Source organism: Mobula hypostoma, chromosome 3, assembly GCF_963921235.1.
Source record: "Mobula hypostoma chromosome 3, sMobHyp1.1, whole genome shotgun sequence".
Classification (NCBI taxonomy): Eukaryota; Metazoa; Chordata; class Chondrichthyes; order Myliobatiformes; family Myliobatidae; genus Mobula; species Mobula hypostoma.
Window position 1 is genome coordinate 217,452,178 of NC_086099.1, and position 18,010 is coordinate 217,470,187.

General features: G+C 41.1%; 1 protein-coding gene across 1 annotated transcript in view; it reads left to right on the top strand.

Annotated features, from left to right (window-relative positions):
• Positions 1–18,010, top strand: part of LOC134344530 (WD repeat-containing protein 48) — a 115,762-nt gene that overhangs the window by 19,786 nt on the left and 77,966 nt on the right. Inside the window, exons 3-9 of the mRNA XM_063044493.1 lie at positions 1,005–1,083; positions 8,517–8,599; positions 11,745–11,874; positions 13,305–13,393; positions 14,307–14,408; positions 16,367–16,591; positions 17,496–17,570. Of these exons, the coding sequence (XP_062900563.1) occupies positions 1,005–1,083; positions 8,517–8,599; positions 11,745–11,874; positions 13,305–13,393; positions 14,307–14,408; positions 16,367–16,591; positions 17,496–17,570 (783 nt within the window). The remainder of the gene's footprint in view (positions 1–1,004; positions 1,084–8,516; positions 8,600–11,744; positions 11,875–13,304; positions 13,394–14,306; positions 14,409–16,366; positions 16,592–17,495; positions 17,571–18,010) is intronic.

Here is an 18,010-nt window from a genome sequence, read left to right on the forward strand (position 1 = left end):
CTTTTGTAATACGAAGACTAGAGCTAGGCCTGTACTGTGCTGTCCTATTCTATGTTCTATTGTATTCCATGTGCCACCTATTTATGATGTAAGAACATAAGGACAGGAGTTCACCTTTGAGCCCTCTATGCCAGCTCTGCCATTCAATAAGATCATGGTTGATCCAGTCTTGACCTTAGTACCACGTTCCTGTGCTGACTCTGTCCCTGCAGTTCAATACCTATCAATCCTTGTTGTGTTTGTATATTTAACAAACACTCTTCCACAGGGTAGAGAATGCCAAAGAGTAATGGCCCTTTGAGAGGAATTCCTCTTTGTGCACAATTTAAGTGGCCTACCAATAACTGGTCTTGATCACCGTTTCTGATTTGTTTTATTTTCTAACCCTACAGTTTTGAATTATGCAGTTAAGGACTGTTGGATTCTTAGCACCAGGAGGACTTTGCATTTATTCTATTGTCTAAACTCAGAAGTTCTATAATATTATTTCAAGTGATCCAGCTGAACATAGAACTCTAGCAGTCCAGATTCAGCTGTTGCTGTGTAGGTGGAGTTTGTGACCATCCGATTTCCTGTTTGTGCCCTGGTTTCTTCCCATATCTCAACATATAGTTTAAAGATTAATGATTAGCTTTATTTGTCACAAGTACATTGAAACATACGGATAAGTGCTTCGTTTGCATCAAGTCAAATCAATTCAGCAAGGGTTGTGCTGGGCAGCCTGCAAATGTCACCACATTTCCGGCACTAACGTAGCGTGCCCATGACACACTAACCCTAACCATACATCTTTGGGATGTGGCAGGAAACTGGAGCACCCGAAGGAAACCCCGGGGTCATAGGGAGAATTTATAGACAATGGCAGGACCTGAACCCGATTTTACAACTGGGACTGTAAAACATTGTGCTAACCACGGTACTACTGTGCTACTTTATAAATATTGATTCCTGCAATTGTAACAAACTACTGTGTGATTCTATTAATATTCATTTTTCTCTTTCAGCAAGATCCTTATATTGCCTCTATGGAGCACCACACTGACTGGGTAAATGATGTTGTATTATGCTGCAATGGAAAGACATGTGAGTAGTTCAGCTTTACTACTTTGAATCAGTTTCCTAACATATTAAATACTTAACAGAAAACATCTTGCTCATTCTGGGTTCTGTTGCACCATTCGTCTTTGAGCTGGATAGTGTCATTTTAATAGTGCTATTAAAATGTTGAGTGTTCTGTGTGGTATCTATCAGGGTCATCCAAATTTTTATCATTGAGGGAATTGTCAACACTGGTTTAAACAGCATAGAAACATAGAAAATAGGTGCAGGAGTAGGCCATTCGGCCCTTTGAGTCTGCACCGCCATTCAGTACGATCATGGCTGATCATCCAACTCAGAACCCTGTACCTGCCTTCTCTCCATACCCCCGATCCCTTTAGCCCAAAGGGCCATATCTAACTCCCTCTTAAGTATAGCCAATGAACTGGCCTCAACTGTTTCCTGTGGCAGAGAATTCCACAGATTCACCACTCTCTGTGTAAAGAAGTGTTTCCTCACCTCGGTCCTAAAAGGCTTCCTCTTTATTCTCAAACTGTGACCCCTCGTTCTGGACTTCCCCAACATCGGGAACAATCTTCCTGCATCTAGCCTGCCCAATCCTTTTAGAATTTTATACGTTTCAATCAGATCCCCCCTCAATCTTCTCAATTCCAGAGAGTATAAGCCTAGTCGATCCAGTCTTTCATCATATGAAAGTCCTGCCATCCCAGGAATCAATCTGGTGAACCTTCTTTGTACTCCCTCTATGGCAAGGATGTCTTTCCTCTGATTAAGGGACCAAAACTGCACACAATACTCCAGGTGTGGTCTCACCAAGGCCTTGTACAACTGCAGTAGAACCTCCCTGCTCCTGTACTCGAATCCTCTTGCTACGAATGCCAGCATACCATTCGCCTTTTTCACCACCTGCTGTACCTGCATGCCCACTTTCAATGACTGGTGTACAATGACACCCAGGTCTCGTTGCACCTCCCCTCTTTCTAATCGGCCACCATTCAGATAATAATCTGTTTTCCTGTTTTTGCCACCAAAGTGGATAACCTCACATTTATCCACATTAAATTGCATCTGCCATGAATTTGCCCACTCACCTAACCTATCCAAGTCACTCTGCATCCTCCTCACAGCTAACACTGCCGCCCAGCTTCGTGTCATCCGCAAACTTGGAGATGCTGCATTTAATTCCCTCGTCTTAGTCATTAATATATATGGTAAACAACTGGGGTCCCAGCAGTGAGCCTTGCGGTACCCCACTAGTCACTGCCTGCCATTCTGAAAAGGTCCCGTTTATTCCCACTCTTTGCTTCCTGTCTGCCAACCAATTCTCTATCCACATCAATACCATACCCCTAATACCGTGTGCTTTAAGTTTGCACACTAATCTCCTGTGTGGGACCTTGTCAAAAGCCTTTTGAAAATCCAAATATACCACATCCACTGGTTCTCCCCTATCCACTCTACTACTTACATCCTCAAAAAATTTTATGAGATTCGTCAGACATGATTTTCCTTTCACAAATCCATGCTGACTTTCTCTGATGATTTCACCGCTTTCCAAATGTGCTGTTATCACATCTTTGATAACTGACTCTAGCATTTTCCCCACCACCGATGTCAGGCTTACCGGTCTATAATTCCCTGGTTTCTCTCTCCCTCCTTTTTTAAAAAGGGAGGTTACATTAACCACCCTCCAATCCTCAGGAACTAATCCAGAATCTAAAGAGTTTTGAAAAATTATCACTAATGCATCCACTATTTCTTGGGCTACTTCCTTAAGCACTCTGGGATGCAGACCATCTGGCCCTGGGGATTTATCTGCCTTTAATCCCTTCAATTTACCTAACACCGCTTCCCTACTAACATGTATTTCCCTCAGTTCCTCCATCTCTCTAGACCCTCGGTCCCTAACTATTTCCGGAAGATTATTTATGTCCTCCTTAGTGAAGACAGAACCAAAGTAGTTATTCGATTGGTCTGCCATGTCCTTGTTCCCCATGATCAATTCACCTGTTTCTGACTGAAAGGGACCTACATTTGTCTTAACCAATCTTTTTCTTTTCACATATCTATAAAAGCTTTTACAGTCAGTTTTGTTCTCTGCCAACTTTCTCTCATAATCTTTTTTCCCTTTCCTAATTAAGCCCTTTGTCCTCCTCTGCTGGACTCTGAATTTATCCCAGTTCTCAGGTGTGCCGCTTTTTCTGGCTAATTTGTATGCTTCTTCTTTGGAATTGATACTATCCCTAATTTCCCTTGTTAGCCACGGGTGCACTACCTTCCCTGGTTTATTCTTTTGCCAAACTGGGATGAACAATTGTTGTAGTTCATCCATGCGATCTTTAAATGCTTGCCATTGCATATCCACCGTCAACCCTTTAGGTATTATTTGCCAGTCTATCTTAGCTAATTCACGTCTCATACTTTCAAAGTTACCCTTCTTTAAGTTCAGAACCTTTGTTACTGAATTAACTATATCACTCTCCATCTTAATGAAGAATTCCACCATATTATGGTCACTCTTACCGAAGGGGCCTCGCACGACAAGATTGCTAACAAACCCTTCCTCATTGCTCAATATCCAGTCTAGAATGGCCTGCTCTCTAGTTGGTTCCTCGACATGTTGGTTCAAAAAACTATCCCGCATACATTCCAAGAAATCCTCTTCCTCAGCACCCTTACCAATTTGGTTCACCCAATCTATATGTAGATTGAAGGCACCCATTATAATTGCTGTTCCTTTATTGCACGCATTTCTAATTTCCTGTTTAATGCCATCCCCAACCTCACTACTACTGTTAGGTGGCCTGTACACAACTCCCACCAGTGTTTTCTGCCCCTTAGTGTTATGCAGTTCTACCCATATCGATTCCACATCCTCCCGGCTAATGTCCTTCCTTTCTATTGCGTTAATCTCCTCTCTAACCAGCAATGCCACCCCACCTCCTTTTCTTTCATGTCTATCCCTCCTGAATATTGAATATCCCTGAATGTTGGGCTCCCATCCTTGGTCACCCTGGAGCCATGTCTCTGTGATCCCAACTATATCATATTGATTAATAACTATCTGCACATTCAATTCATCCACCTTGTTATGAATGCTCCTTGCATTGACACACAAAGCCTTCAGGCTTGCTTTTTTCAACACTCTTAGCCCTCATACAATTATGTTGAAAAGTGGCCCTTTATGATTTTTGCCCTGGATTTGCCAGCCGGCCACTTTTACTTTTCACCTTACTACTTTTTGCTTCTACCCTCATTTTACACCCCTCTGTCTCTCTGCACTTGTTCCCATCCCCCTGCCACATTAGTTTAAATCCTCCTGAACAACAATAGCAAATGCTCCCCCTGGGACATTGGTTCAAGTCCAGCCCAGGTGCAGATCGTCCTGTTTGTACCAGTTCCACCTCCTCCAGCACTGTTTCCAATGCCCCAGGAATTTGAATCCCTCCCCCTTGTACCATTTTTCAAGCCACATATTCATCTGAAGTATCCTCCTATTTCTACCCTGACCAGCACGTGGCACTGGTAGTAATCCAGAGATTATTATCTTTGTGGTCCTACTTTTTAGTTTATCTCCTAACTCCCTAAATTCACCTTGTAGGACTTCATCCCGTTTTTTACCTATATCGTTGGTACCTATGTGCACCACAACCACTGGCTGTTCACCCTCCCACTCCAGAATGTCCTGGAGCCGCTCAGAGACATCCTTGACCCTTATACCAGGGAGGCAACATACTGTTTTGGAGTCTCATTTGCGGCCACAGAAACGCCTATTCCCCTTACAATCGACTCCCCTATCACTATAGCTCTCCCACTCCTTTTCCTTCCCTCCTGTGCCACAGAGCCACCCATGGTGCCATGAACTCGGCTGCTGCTGCCTTCCCCTGATGAGACATCTCCCCCAGCAGTATCCAAGACAGTATATCTGTTTAGGAGGGAGATGACCTCGGGGACTCCTGTACTACCTGCCTACTGTAACGCTGTCTAGTGGCCACCCATTCCCTTTCTGCCTGTGTAGCCTTTACCTGCGGTGTGGCCAACTCACTGAACGTGCTATTCACGACTTTCTCAGCATCGCGGATGCTCCAGTATGAATCCAGTCGCAGCTCCAGCTGCTCAATGCGGTCTGCCAGAAGCTGCAGCTGGACACACTTCCTGCACACATAGTCGTCAGGGACACTGGAAGTATCCCTGATTTTCCACATGCTGCAGGAGGAACAAACCATGGGCCAATCTCAGCTGTCATGAACTACCCAATACGTTACAGACTCGCCACCTTCCTTGCTTCAAATAAAATATTGCTGCAGACCGTTCTCCTTTTAAAGGAACTTACCCGGCCTTACCTCACTTGGAGCGAAGCTCGTCCTCAGCCTCTGCTCGCTGAAGCCTCTCAAGACAAAGCCTTCCTACTCTGTCTCCCACTACAATGTCGCCTGCTCCGTCAAACTGCTCTCTTTTAAATACTCCCGCTGCCTCATGGACCGACTTAAACGCGCTTGTGCAGTCCTGTCCCGATCAACCACCGAGAAAAATGGCCGGCTTCCACAAACTGCTCTCTTTTAAATACTCCCGCTGCCTCACAGACTGACTTACACGCACTTGCGCAGTCCTGTCCCGATCAACTGCCGAGAAAAAAGTCATGTGGCCACAATTACTCTTTATGTACACTACTGTGCAAAAGTTTTAGGCACTTGTAAAACAAAATCTGAAAAGCAAAGATGCTTTCAAAATAATGAAATGAAAAGTTTCCAAATATCAAAACATTTTCTATAAAGAGCAGAAAACAGTGGAAAAACTAATCAAATCAATATTGGGAGTGACTACTCTTTGCCTTCAAAACTGCGTCCATTCTCTTATGTACAATGTTGTACAGTTTAATAAGAACAGTGGCTGGTAGGTTGTTGCTTACAACTTGGAGAACTTGCCACAGTTCTGCTGCAGACATTGGCTGTCTCACTTGCTTCTGTCTCTCCAGGTAATCCCAGACAGTCTCTATTCTGTTGAGATCATGGCTGTGTGGAGGCCATCTGTTGTAGAACTTGCTCTTCTCGCTGAAGGTAGTCTTTTGTGACTTTGAACATGTTTGGGATCATTGTCCTGCTGCGGAATGAAGTTGGGACAGACCAGATGCCTCCCTGATGGTATTGCATGATGGATGAGAATCTGCTTGTACTCAGCATTGAGGATTCTGTTAATTCTGACCAGATAGATCACCAATTCCATTTGCAGAAATGTAGCCCCAAACCTGCAGGGAACCTCCGCCATGTCTTACTGTTGGCTGCAGTCATCCATGGAGTACGTCCTGCTCTTCCATGGACAAGCTGCCTCCTGATTGAGCCAAAAATGTAAAATTTTGACTTGTCAGTTCAGAGCAGGGGTCGGCAACCTTTTTGGGCCAGATCGTGTATTAATGAGCGGACGGTGGGCCAGATAAATACCATAAAAAAACTTGAAATATGGAAATTATCCATTTAAATACATCTAGTTATGTTTTGCCTCAAATTAATGAATAACACATGCTAGAAAATTATTTGTGCTTAACCAAGGATGCCAATTAGTAATCAAAGAACTCAGTTTAGTTTTTCTGTCCCACCATTGCTGGTGCCCCATCAGTTGTGATGCCAAAAAGTTGAGGTCAGTCCTCGCACAAACACTGCAAGTTAAGCAGCGTCTCTCAAGTCTGTATTCTCATCAAGCACAATTGAAAAAAAAATGCATTTCGTTGCAGGCAACCCTTAAACAACTTTTAACATCTGCTGACATTTCTTCAACTCGCCGTGTGATCGTTCTTGCTGACAGCCTGATAGATGCAAATAAAGATTTCTTTTCAGGACAAACAATATCCACCACTGCCAGTAAACATTCTTTGACAAACTCTCCATTTGTAAAAGGCTTCATCTTTTCTGCAATACATTTTGAGACTTCGTAGCTGGCACTGTTATTTCCTTCATTTTCACTGCTTTTTCAGCACGCAGCGTCTACCTTCCTGCGTTGTGCATTCATTGCCATTGGAATTTTTTTCTTTGATTTTATTTCGAAATGCCAGTTAATCAACAAGTATCGTAGCACATGTAAATATCTGGATATTTAGCATGGATTTCTTGTTAAATCACAGTGACACTGTTTCTGTTTACAAATTTGAACGATCCCATCTGAAAACCTGCGCATGCACTGAGAGTATCTAATACATATTAATAGGGTAGTCTGCCTTCCCGTCATTCGTATATACCAGTGTTTGGTTTGGAACAAAATGGAACCTGGGGCCAGTGTAACAAGACGCCATGCATACAGTGTGGTTGCGTGAAACACTCAGAATAAGGAAAAACCGCTGGCGGGCCAGATAAACATAGTATCTTAATACCTGCTCGCAGGCCAGTCAAAATACCTTCGCGGGCCGTAGGCTGCCTACCCCTGGTCCAGAGCCATTGCTCAGCACCCCAGTCCTTGAGTTTCTGTGTACAGACGGCCCTCCGTATCTGCGGGTTCCGCATCCGCAGATTCAACCAACCCGCGGATTGAAAATATTCAAGAAAAAAAAATTCCAGCAAGTTCCAAAAAGCAAAACAAGTCCTCTATGGCGTATAATTTTTTGGAAAATGACTGTTTGGAAATCTAAAATTTGTTCTTTTCTACTGATACTAATGCAGAAGACAAAAAATAAGCATCTGAAACAAAACTTGTATAAAAAATCTAGGGTACCTAAGACTTTTGCACAGGGTGGTTGATGGCCCTTGCGTGGCATTCATTTTGCATTACTGTTTTCCAGTCTGTTGAATACTGGCATGGAATTCTATGGCTAATTGTAATTTTTTGATGCCCTAATCTGAGGATGTTTCTTGTTTCTGATTAGACTTTGAGAGTTTTGTGTACTCTCTCATAGAATGTATCTATATAGTCCGGTACTATTGCCAGATTAGACTTCAGAATTATTTGTTACCTGTACAGTGCATCAAAACACACAGTGAAATATGTTAACAACCAATACAATCTAAACACACGTTCGGGGAAGCTTGCAAGTGTCAAGTTGCACATTCTAGTGGCAACGTAACATGTCCACTGTGTTTGGCAGAACAACCACAGGTAACAACAGTAATAACAACACCAGCAAAAAAGCCACTTTGCCACCCTCCTACACACCCACCTACTCACCCACTCAACATACACAGATGGGACTCCAGGATAAGTCGCCTCTGGGCCTCCAACCTCCAGTTCCTGGCCCAGACTCTCAAACACCGGGCATTTGACCTCCAGCCAAGATAAGCCAGGGGCTTTGGCTTCAACATTTAGGTCTCTGACCTCCAGACTTCACCGAAATCTCCTATTAGTCAACTGGCTGATTCTAATTCATTTAATAGATTGGCATGGCATGTGAGATCCTTTTAATAGTGATGATTCTAAAGCTGGCTGCAAACCTCTGTAGTGTTTAAAATTACCCTTTTCTTTTTATATTTTTGTAGTAATATCAGCTTCATCTGATACTACAGTGAAAGTGTGGAATGCTCATAAAGGATTTTGTATGTCTACGTTACGAACTCACAAGGTAAGTTTTTCCATTCAGGGAAATTACAAGTTGCTGTAAAGAAAAATATTATTTATTTTAAATGGGTTTTCTTGGTGCCAACAATAATACTTTCCTATGCATGTTATGTAAAATTTCTTCAACGTCAAAAACAATTTTTAATTGGCTTTGAAATGATCCATTGGTTAATGCAATTATTGTATATCTCTTTCTTGTGTTCCATATTGTACATATGCTCTGGTATTTACAGTTGCAGAAAAATGTTTGTGAACCCTTTGCAATTACCTGGTTTTCTGCATCAATTACTCATAAAATGTGGTCTGATCTTCATCCAAGTCACAGTAATAGACAAACACAATTGCTTAAACTAATAACACACAAACAATTGTACTTTCCATGTCTTTATTAAGCACATTGTTTAATCATTCACAGTCCAGGCTAGAAAAAGCATGTGAACCCTTGTATTTAACAACTGGTGGAACCTCCTTTAGCAGCAATAACCTCCACCAAACGTTTCCTGTAGCTGCTGATCAGACATGCAGAATGGAGAGGAGGAAGTTTAGACCATTCCTCCATACAAAACTGTTTCAGTTTGTCAATGTTTCTGGGATACCTTATATGAACAGCCCTCTTCAGGTTATGCCCCAGCATCTCAATTGTGTTAAGGTCTGGACTCTGACTTGGCCATTCCAAAACACAAATTTTCTTCTTTTTAACCATTCTGTTGATGATTTAGTCTTGTGTTTCAGATCATTGTCTTGTTGCATCATCTAACGTCTATTAAGCTTCAGATGATGGATCACTACCCTGACATTCTCCTGTAAAATATATTGATACTATTTTGCAAGCTGCCCAGTCTCTGAGACAGCAAAGCAGCCACAAACCATAAGGCTCTTTCCACCATGCTTCACAGTTGGGATGAGGTTTTGGTGTTGGTATGCAGTGCCCTTTTTTCCTCCAAACATAGCAATGTGCATTTCTGCCAAAATGTTCAACTTCTGTCTCATCTGTCTCTGGAACATTGTCCCAGAAGTGTTGTGGAACATCCAGGTGGTCTTTTGCAAACTCGAGGTGTGCAGCAATGTTTTTTTTTGGAGAGCAGTGGTTTCCTTCATGGTGTCCTTCCATGAACACCATTCTAGTTCAGTGCTTTTCTTATAGTGGACACATGAACAGAGACTTCAGCAAGTTCCACATATAGGTTTTTGCTGTAACCCTTGGGTTATTTTTCACCTCTTTCAGCATTCATTGATTGGAACCCCTGACTCTAAATAGCTTTTGTAGAAGGCATTACCCCAGAGGTCCACATACTCTTTTGAACCTAGACTATGATTGTTTAAATGGTGTACTCAGTATTGATGAGAAAAAGCACAATTATTTGTGTGATATTAGTTTAGGGTGGGCACGTGGCCAAGTGGTTAAGGCATTGGATTAGCTACCAGAAGGTCGTGAGTTCGAGCCCCAGCCAAGGGAACGTGTTGTGTCCTTGAGCAAGGCATTTAATCACACATTGCTCTGCGACGACACTGGTGCCAAGCTGTATGGGTCCTAATGCCCTTCCCTTGGACAACATTGCTGTCGTGGAGAGGAGAGACTTGCAGCATGGGCAACTGCTGGTCTTCCATACAACTTTGCCCAGGCCTGTGCCCTGGAGAGTGAAGACTTTCCAAGTGCAGATCCATGGTCTCACAAGACTAACAGATGCCTTTATTATTAGTTTAGGCAAATTGTGTTTGTCTATTATTGTGACTTAGATGAAGATCAGGCCACATTTTATGAGTAATTAATGCAGAAAACCTGGTAATTGCAAAGGGTTACACACTTTTTCTTGCAACTATATGTTACATCTTTAATGTTTAATAAATTTCTAAAAATGTCAAAAAAAATTAACTAACTATTTATAGCTAAAATTAATTTGCATCCTGTCAACTTGCAAGTCGGGAATTTGAATCCCTTGCCTTTTGTTAAATTGAGTTTAATTCTCTATAATAAAAAAATTGCAAATTTGGTTAAACTAGTGGGTGATTCATAGGAAATGCAATTTGAATTAATTCTCTCTAAACATGTCAGCTTGCCTCAGTGAACAACAGTTCTGTCAGGCTTGTGGGGTCAAACAGCAATACCGGATATGAGTACATTATCCAGAACTGATGTGGTGAAGCACAAAAAAAGTGGTGCTTTGTGGTGAATGCTTTCTAAAAGATTTTAAAACCCAGTGCCCACTCTGAATGCAGTACAGATAAAACATTAATGACATCCTTTCAAGGAATGTTCCCAACATTAGAACCAGTATTCTGCCTTCATTTACTCAAGAGATTCTGCAGATTATTGAAATCCAGAATAATGCACACAAAATCCTGGAGGAACTCAGCAGGTGAGGCAGCACCAATGGAAAGAAATAAACTGTCGACATTTCAGGCTGAGAACCTTCATCAGGCCTGAAATGGCAACTGCTTATTCATTTCCATAGTTGCTGCCTGAGCTGCCGAGCTCCTCTGGTATGTTGTGTGTGTTACTCTGCATCATTAGCTATCATTGCTTCAGCCATGATGGAATGGCAGAGCAGACTGCAAGGGCTGAGTGGCCTAATTCTGCGCCTATCTTTTCTGATCTAGTGGTACCTTTCCGTATGTGGATCTGTTGCTCTAATTGCAACTGTTAAAGTAATGTTGAGTGTCAGAATAAACTAATGAATATGAAAACATGATAGCCCCAGTTTTTCACGTTGCCTCTGATTTTTACTGGTATTCACAAGCAACTTGCATTTATTGGAAATTTGAACATTATAAAAAAAATTGCCAGTTTTTTATGGAGTATTATGAAACAGTATTTAACTTGAGTCACATCAAGGTAGTTTACCAAAACCTTGGGTCATAGATATAGGCCTGAAGGAGGTTACAGGGCACTGAGCTATGTATAACAGAGAAGATTAAGGCAATCTGCCCATTTCCTCCCAACCCCCCAACCCATGGATGCCTGGTAACCACTTTGAGAAAGTTGTCATGTGGATATTTAAAGACATTGCCCCATTCACTTGTGATAGTGGATGCTCACTGTCTGGTCTCAGATGGGAAATTGGAGTGATAGTACAAAGTAAGTGCCTGGTTTAATAGTGGAAGGAGGAAAACTGGGTACAAACTTAAAAAAATTGACTTTTTTCATGTAGGATTATGTGAAGGCATTGGCGTATGCGAAAGATAAAGAGCTGGTGGCTTCAGCAGGTTTGGACAGGCAGATATTTCTCTGGGATGTAAATACTCTTACAGCATTGACTGCCTCAAACAACACAGTCACAAGTAAGTCCTCATTGTAAACAGAGTAACGGTAAAGTACATTTGGACCGTGAAACGGCCCATCTAGTTTGTGCTGAAATATTATTTTGCATATTCACATTGACTTGCACCTGGCCGATAGCCCTCCATACCCCTTCTATCCCTGTAGTTATCCAAACTTCTCACAAATATTGTAATCAGCCCTACACCCACCACTTCTGTAGAGGCTCGGTCAACATTCTCACCACCCTCTGAGTGCAGAAGATCCCTCTCATGTCCCCCTTAAACATTTCACCTTTCACCCTTAACCCATGACCTTTGGTTCTAGTCTTACCCGACCTCAGTGGAAAAAGCCTACTTGCATTTACCCTGTCTAAACCTCTCATAATTTTGTATACCTCTCAAATCTCCCCTCATTCTCCTACACATCAATGAATAAAGTCCTTACCTATTCAACCTTTCCCTATAATTCAGGTCCTCAAGTCTCGGCATAAATTTTCTCTGTGCTGTTTCAATCATCTTGATGTCATTTCTGTAGGTAGGTGACCAGAACTGCACACAATACTCCAAATTAGGCTTATTGTTGTTATTAGACATTATAGGTTATTTATATCTAGTGAATCTTTCATCTCTCTGTAAGGCATACTGCAAACTATCTAGGAGCTCAAATCTTGATGAAATTCAGTAGGAAAGAAAGCTTTTTCATCTTTTCACATTGGTAGGTTTAAATCGGGTTCACCAATAACTTTGAAATGAGTAACTTTGGTATGACCAACCAGTTTATTTAAAATTAAACACAATGATAAAGACCAACTAGTTTGTACTCCTCCTCCTCCTCCTCCTCCTCCTCACCCACCGCCTTTCTCTGGCTCCTTCCTCTGTTCTTTCCAGTCCTAATGAAGGGTCTCAGCCCAAAACGTTGACTGTTTATTCCCCTCCGTAGATGCTGCTTGACCTACTGAGTTCCTCCAGCATTTTGTGTGTGCTGCTCGAGATTAAAACATAGAAACATAGTAAACCTACAGCACAATACAGCCCCTTTGACCTACAAAGCTGTGCCGAACAAAATTACCGAGGGTTACCCATAGCCCTCTGTTTTTTCAGAGCTCCATGTACCTGTCCAGGAGTCTCTTAAAAGACCCTATCGTATCCACCTCCACCACCGTCACCGGCAGCCCGTTCCACGCACTCACCACTTTCTGCGTAAAAAAAAAAGCTTACCCCTGACATCTCCTCTGTACCTACTTCTAAGCACCTTAAAACTGTTCCCTCTCGTGTCAGCCATTTCAGCCCTGGGGGAAAAAACCTCTGACTATCCACACAATGAAAAATAAATTTCCCATTGCCACACTCTCATACACTGTAGTTTCTAAAACCAAATATTGTCCAAGCTTATCAATCAACTAATGAAAATATTGCAGAGATAAATGGAGTAATGTTCTTTTCTGTAACAGCATCATCGCTGAGTGGGAACAAAGACTCCATTTATAGTCTTGCAATGAATCAGATGGGAACAGTAATCGTTTCTGGATCAACTGAAAAGGTACGTTCTAAAGCCAGATTGCTTTGGTAATTGAGAAGGTCACCTTTTGATATTTTGGTGACGTATTTACTATCAGATGCTTTTGATTTTAACATCATGAACTATCTGGTTTTTCCTGGGCTTAGTAAATTGTGGGTTATAGCTAGATGTGGTATTTTATGACTTTTTCATATATTTGAGTAAGAAAACGTAATTTGTGTACTAAATTTCAAGTACTAATGCAATATTTAAATTTCAGCTGACAGTGTTATAGTCTGTAGTTGAATTGCTAGAGAGAGAAGACAGAAATGTACAACCATCAACAGGAGGGTACGAGCTATAGGGAGAAGCTGAACAAACTTGGGTTGTTTTCTCTAGAATGTTAGAGTCCAAGAGGAGATCTGATAGAAATTTATAAAATCATAGGAGGCATAAATAGTTTAGAGAGCCAAAATCTTTTCCCCAGGGTGGAAATACCAAATACTAGTGGGCATCGCTTTAATATGAGAGGGAGAAAGCTTAAAGCTTAAGGCCAGTCTTTTTGGTAGATACCTATAATGCTGGCAGGGATGGTACTGGAAGCAGATACAATAGACTTTTAGATAGGTATATGAATATGCAAGAAATGGAGTTAAATGGATCATGTGTGGAAAGAAGGGATTGATTTCAATTTGACATCGTGCTCCAATGAACCTATGCAGTACTGTTCTATGTTTGATGAGTTTCTTCAGTTTTATTTAACCTACAATTTTATTTCTGAGCAAATTTTTTATTTCCCAACAAACTTCTAATTTGTTTTAATTGATTGACTGAATTTATGACATTGAACAAGAATTATTTTAGAAAGAGGGTCATAATTATTTAAGTATAGGTGCTTTTAGTCCTAAAATACCTGAGGTGCGTTTGAAGTGTTAGTTTCTGATGCCATTAACAGGTTCTGAGAGTTTGGGACCCCAGGACATGTGCAAAGCTGATGAAACTTAAAGGCCACACAGATAATGTGAAAGCTTTACTATTGAACAGAGACGGCACACAGGTAGGTACCACTTTTTGAAGCATTGATAGTTTAGTTTTTGTTTTAATTCATTAAGTCCTGCTTCAAAACGTTTAGCACGGTGATAGAGGCTGAGGCCACAAAAATACAAATTCTGCCTGTTGTTTTGTTTTTTTAATCTCTTGTTTTCCTCTCATTCACTCCTATTTCTCAGTTGTTCTGTTTCACTTTTTTCTTTCCAATTTGTCCTCTTGCTAAGAGATTTTCCCCTCCAACTTGCTGACTTTTGTTTCCCTCCCTGCTATTTTATAATATTGTCCTCTAAGTTACAATGGATTTCCTCAGTTGTTGAATCTCAATTATGTAATACAAAATGGCTACACAAACTGTCGGAACTTCAGAGATATTGTATTTCTCTTTAATGACTGATGTCAACAATAGGCCGAATGTTTCAATATTTTTGAAGTTAAGTGATGGCATTGCAAAATCCTTATTAGCTACCATTCTGAGGAAAATGTCTTAGCAATGAAGAAAATGCAGCATAGTAACACCAGAATGATACAGACTCCAGAGGTTAAATGACACGGGGGGGGGTGGATTTAACATTGGGCAGCACAGTAGCATAGTGATTAGCACATCGCTTTACAGTACAGTCGACCCAGGTTCAACTCCCCCTGCTGCCTGTAAGGAGTCTGTACGCTCTCCCTGTGACGACTGGGGTCTCCTCCGGGTGCTCAGGTTTCCTCCTCCAGTCCAAAGTAGGTTAATTGGTCATTGTAAATTATTCCATGAGTAGGTTAGGGTTTAATCAATTGCTGGGTGGTGCCGCTCGAGGGGCCAGAGGACCTGTTCCATGCTGTATGTCAATGAATAAATAAACGTAGACTAAGTTTTTATTCCATTGAATTTGGATGAAAATGTGATCATTTTCTAAGATGTTAAAGGGAATTTGCAGTGCTGTTTGGAGAGAAGTTGTTTAAGGAGGCATTGTTAAAATCTGAGCCAGGCTTTGAGCATGAAATCAAGGACCACGTCTACAGACAGACAGGTAGAAATTTTGAACTCTCTTCAGCTGATGACAATTAATGTGAGGTCACTTTTAAGCATAAAATTAATAGCCTTTTACCATCTCCAAGGCAGAAGTACGGAGCATGTCTGAATGAATACAACTCCAGCAACTCTCATTTAACTTGATAGCATCCAGGATAAAACAGTCTGCTTGATTGATAACCTAGGTAGCACTGAACATTCAATATCTCCACTGTCCGTGTGGTGTTTGCACTGTGAACTAACTACAAATTGCACGGCATTTAGTTACCTAGACAGTTCTGACAGTATCTCTCAAGTACGTAACCTCTGCAACCAGGAAAGATAACATGGCAATAGGCGCATGGGAGCATCACCTGCATGTTCACCTTTCAGTTGTACGCACTGATGACTTGGAAATATATCACTGTTCCTTAATCAACATTGGGTGTACATCCTGCAGGAACACCTTTACAAAACAACTATAGTGGTCCAAGAAGGTAGCTCACCACCAACTTGTAAAGGACTGTGAGAGACGGGCAGTAATTACTGTTCTTGTCAGCAATGTTCAGATATCAAAAGTAGCTTTCTCTACCAATGGTGTTTAGGTCACAGATCAGCAGTGATCTCATTGAACAGAGGAAAAGGTTCAGGGGGTTAATTAGATAATACCCATTCCCCTGTCAAAAGCTGGGATCCTGGAAAACCACTAGCAAAATTACCTTTATGAACTTCTTAAAAAGACAACATTTTAATAGAAATTATTTTTATGAGGTCCATACGTTGACACTTGGCTGCATTTTCTTGGATGAAACTGTATATGTTCATTTTCACACATAATTGTTAAGTCATAACTTCTGTGATTCAAACCACAACAAATGCAATATTTGTATCCTAAAGGTGTTCGTGATTAAGAGGGCTTTCATTGTTAGGGTTGCCACAGTTAACATTTTCTTCTCTTTCATTTTCACTAGTGTTTGTCTGGTAGTTCTGATGGAACTATCCGCCTGTGGTCTTTGGGACAACAGAGATGTATTGCAACGTATCGGGTTCACGACGAAGGAGTTTGGGCATTGCAGGTCAACGAGGCCTTTACACATGTCTACTCTGGAGGACGAGACAGAAAAATCTATTGCACAGATCTCCGGAATCCAGATATTAGAGTTCTGATTTGTGAGGAAAAAGCACCAGTTCTGAAGGTACTAACGTACGAATGTGCTCAAATTATTCAGTGCTGTACATTAAGGAACAGCAGCAAAAATAGCAATCTGGCAACTGATGGTGGAGGAGGAGGGGTGAAAACAGGGAACAGCAGCAGAAGCTACTTCTGAATTAATGCAATGTAGATCAGATTAACTTGTTTAAAGTAGTTCTTAATCTATTTGAACACAAAATGGTGGAGGAACTCAGCAGGTCAGGTGCATCTATAGAGAGGAATAAAGAGTCAACATTTCAGGCTGAGACCCTTCATGAGGCTTGAAACGTTGACTCCTTATTCCTCTCCTTAGAAACTGCCTGACCTGAGTTCCTCCAGTATTTCTGCAGATGCTGGAAATCCAGTTACTCTGCAGAATCTCTCATGTTTGTCTTTAATTATTTCTTCAGTATCCTATTGTATGTAGCATTTGATGTAAACATCTATATAACATATTTGGGGAATGTTTGATCTCTTTAAAGATGCCATTTTCTTGTCCACCAGCCATATGACATAGCAAGGGTTACTTAAATTCAGGTACAAATCAGTTTAAAATTTCTAAATATCTATATTTTCAATGTGAATGCCTAATATATAGACTTTTCATTATTTTTTGATTTATTGCTCTGTTAGTCCAGCTGTTGTTTGTAAAGAGTTTATGCATTCTCCCACGTGGGTTTCCTCTGGGTGCTCTCTTTCCTCTCACAGTCCGAAGGTGTACTGTTTGGTAGGTTAATTGATTATTGTAAGTTGTCCTATGATTAGGCTGGGTTTAAATCGGGGTATTGTTGGTGGTGCATCTCGATGCTGGAAGGGCCTGTTCCATGCTGTATCTCTGAATAAATAAATAAACAAAAAGTATTAAGTAAACATGCCTCATTTTAATTTCTGTGTTTTATAATTGGCAGATGGAGCTAGACAGATCAGCTGACCCTGCCCCGGCTATATGGGTATCCACCACAAAATCATCTGTGAATAAATGGGTAAATATGTCTTGGTGTTCATGCTAGTTGCTGTGTACCTGATGTTGGTGCCCAGTCTATTTGTAAATCGGTCACATTATGAAGATTGCTATTTTAGTGCCCACAAAGTCTGCCCTATGAACAAGTGCCCTTTGTTTTTTCTGACTTCGCTTCTCTTTGGTCTTGAATCTGAAGGATTTATTTGAGGTACAGCGTTGAACAAACATCATAGCCTGTGGAAGGGGATTGTCTCAGGTCAAATTATTTGCTTTGGGAGATGAAAACAAGCTTACTTTTGATTGCAGTATTACATCCAGTCATGTACCTTCATTATCTAATAGTCCCTTAATTCAAATTGTGAACCAATTGATTAACAGATGGTTTCATCTATTTTTCATTTGAATTTTAAAACTATTTTGTTAAAGAGGATTAACCTACTCAAGTCCTTTTCCTATATTTTT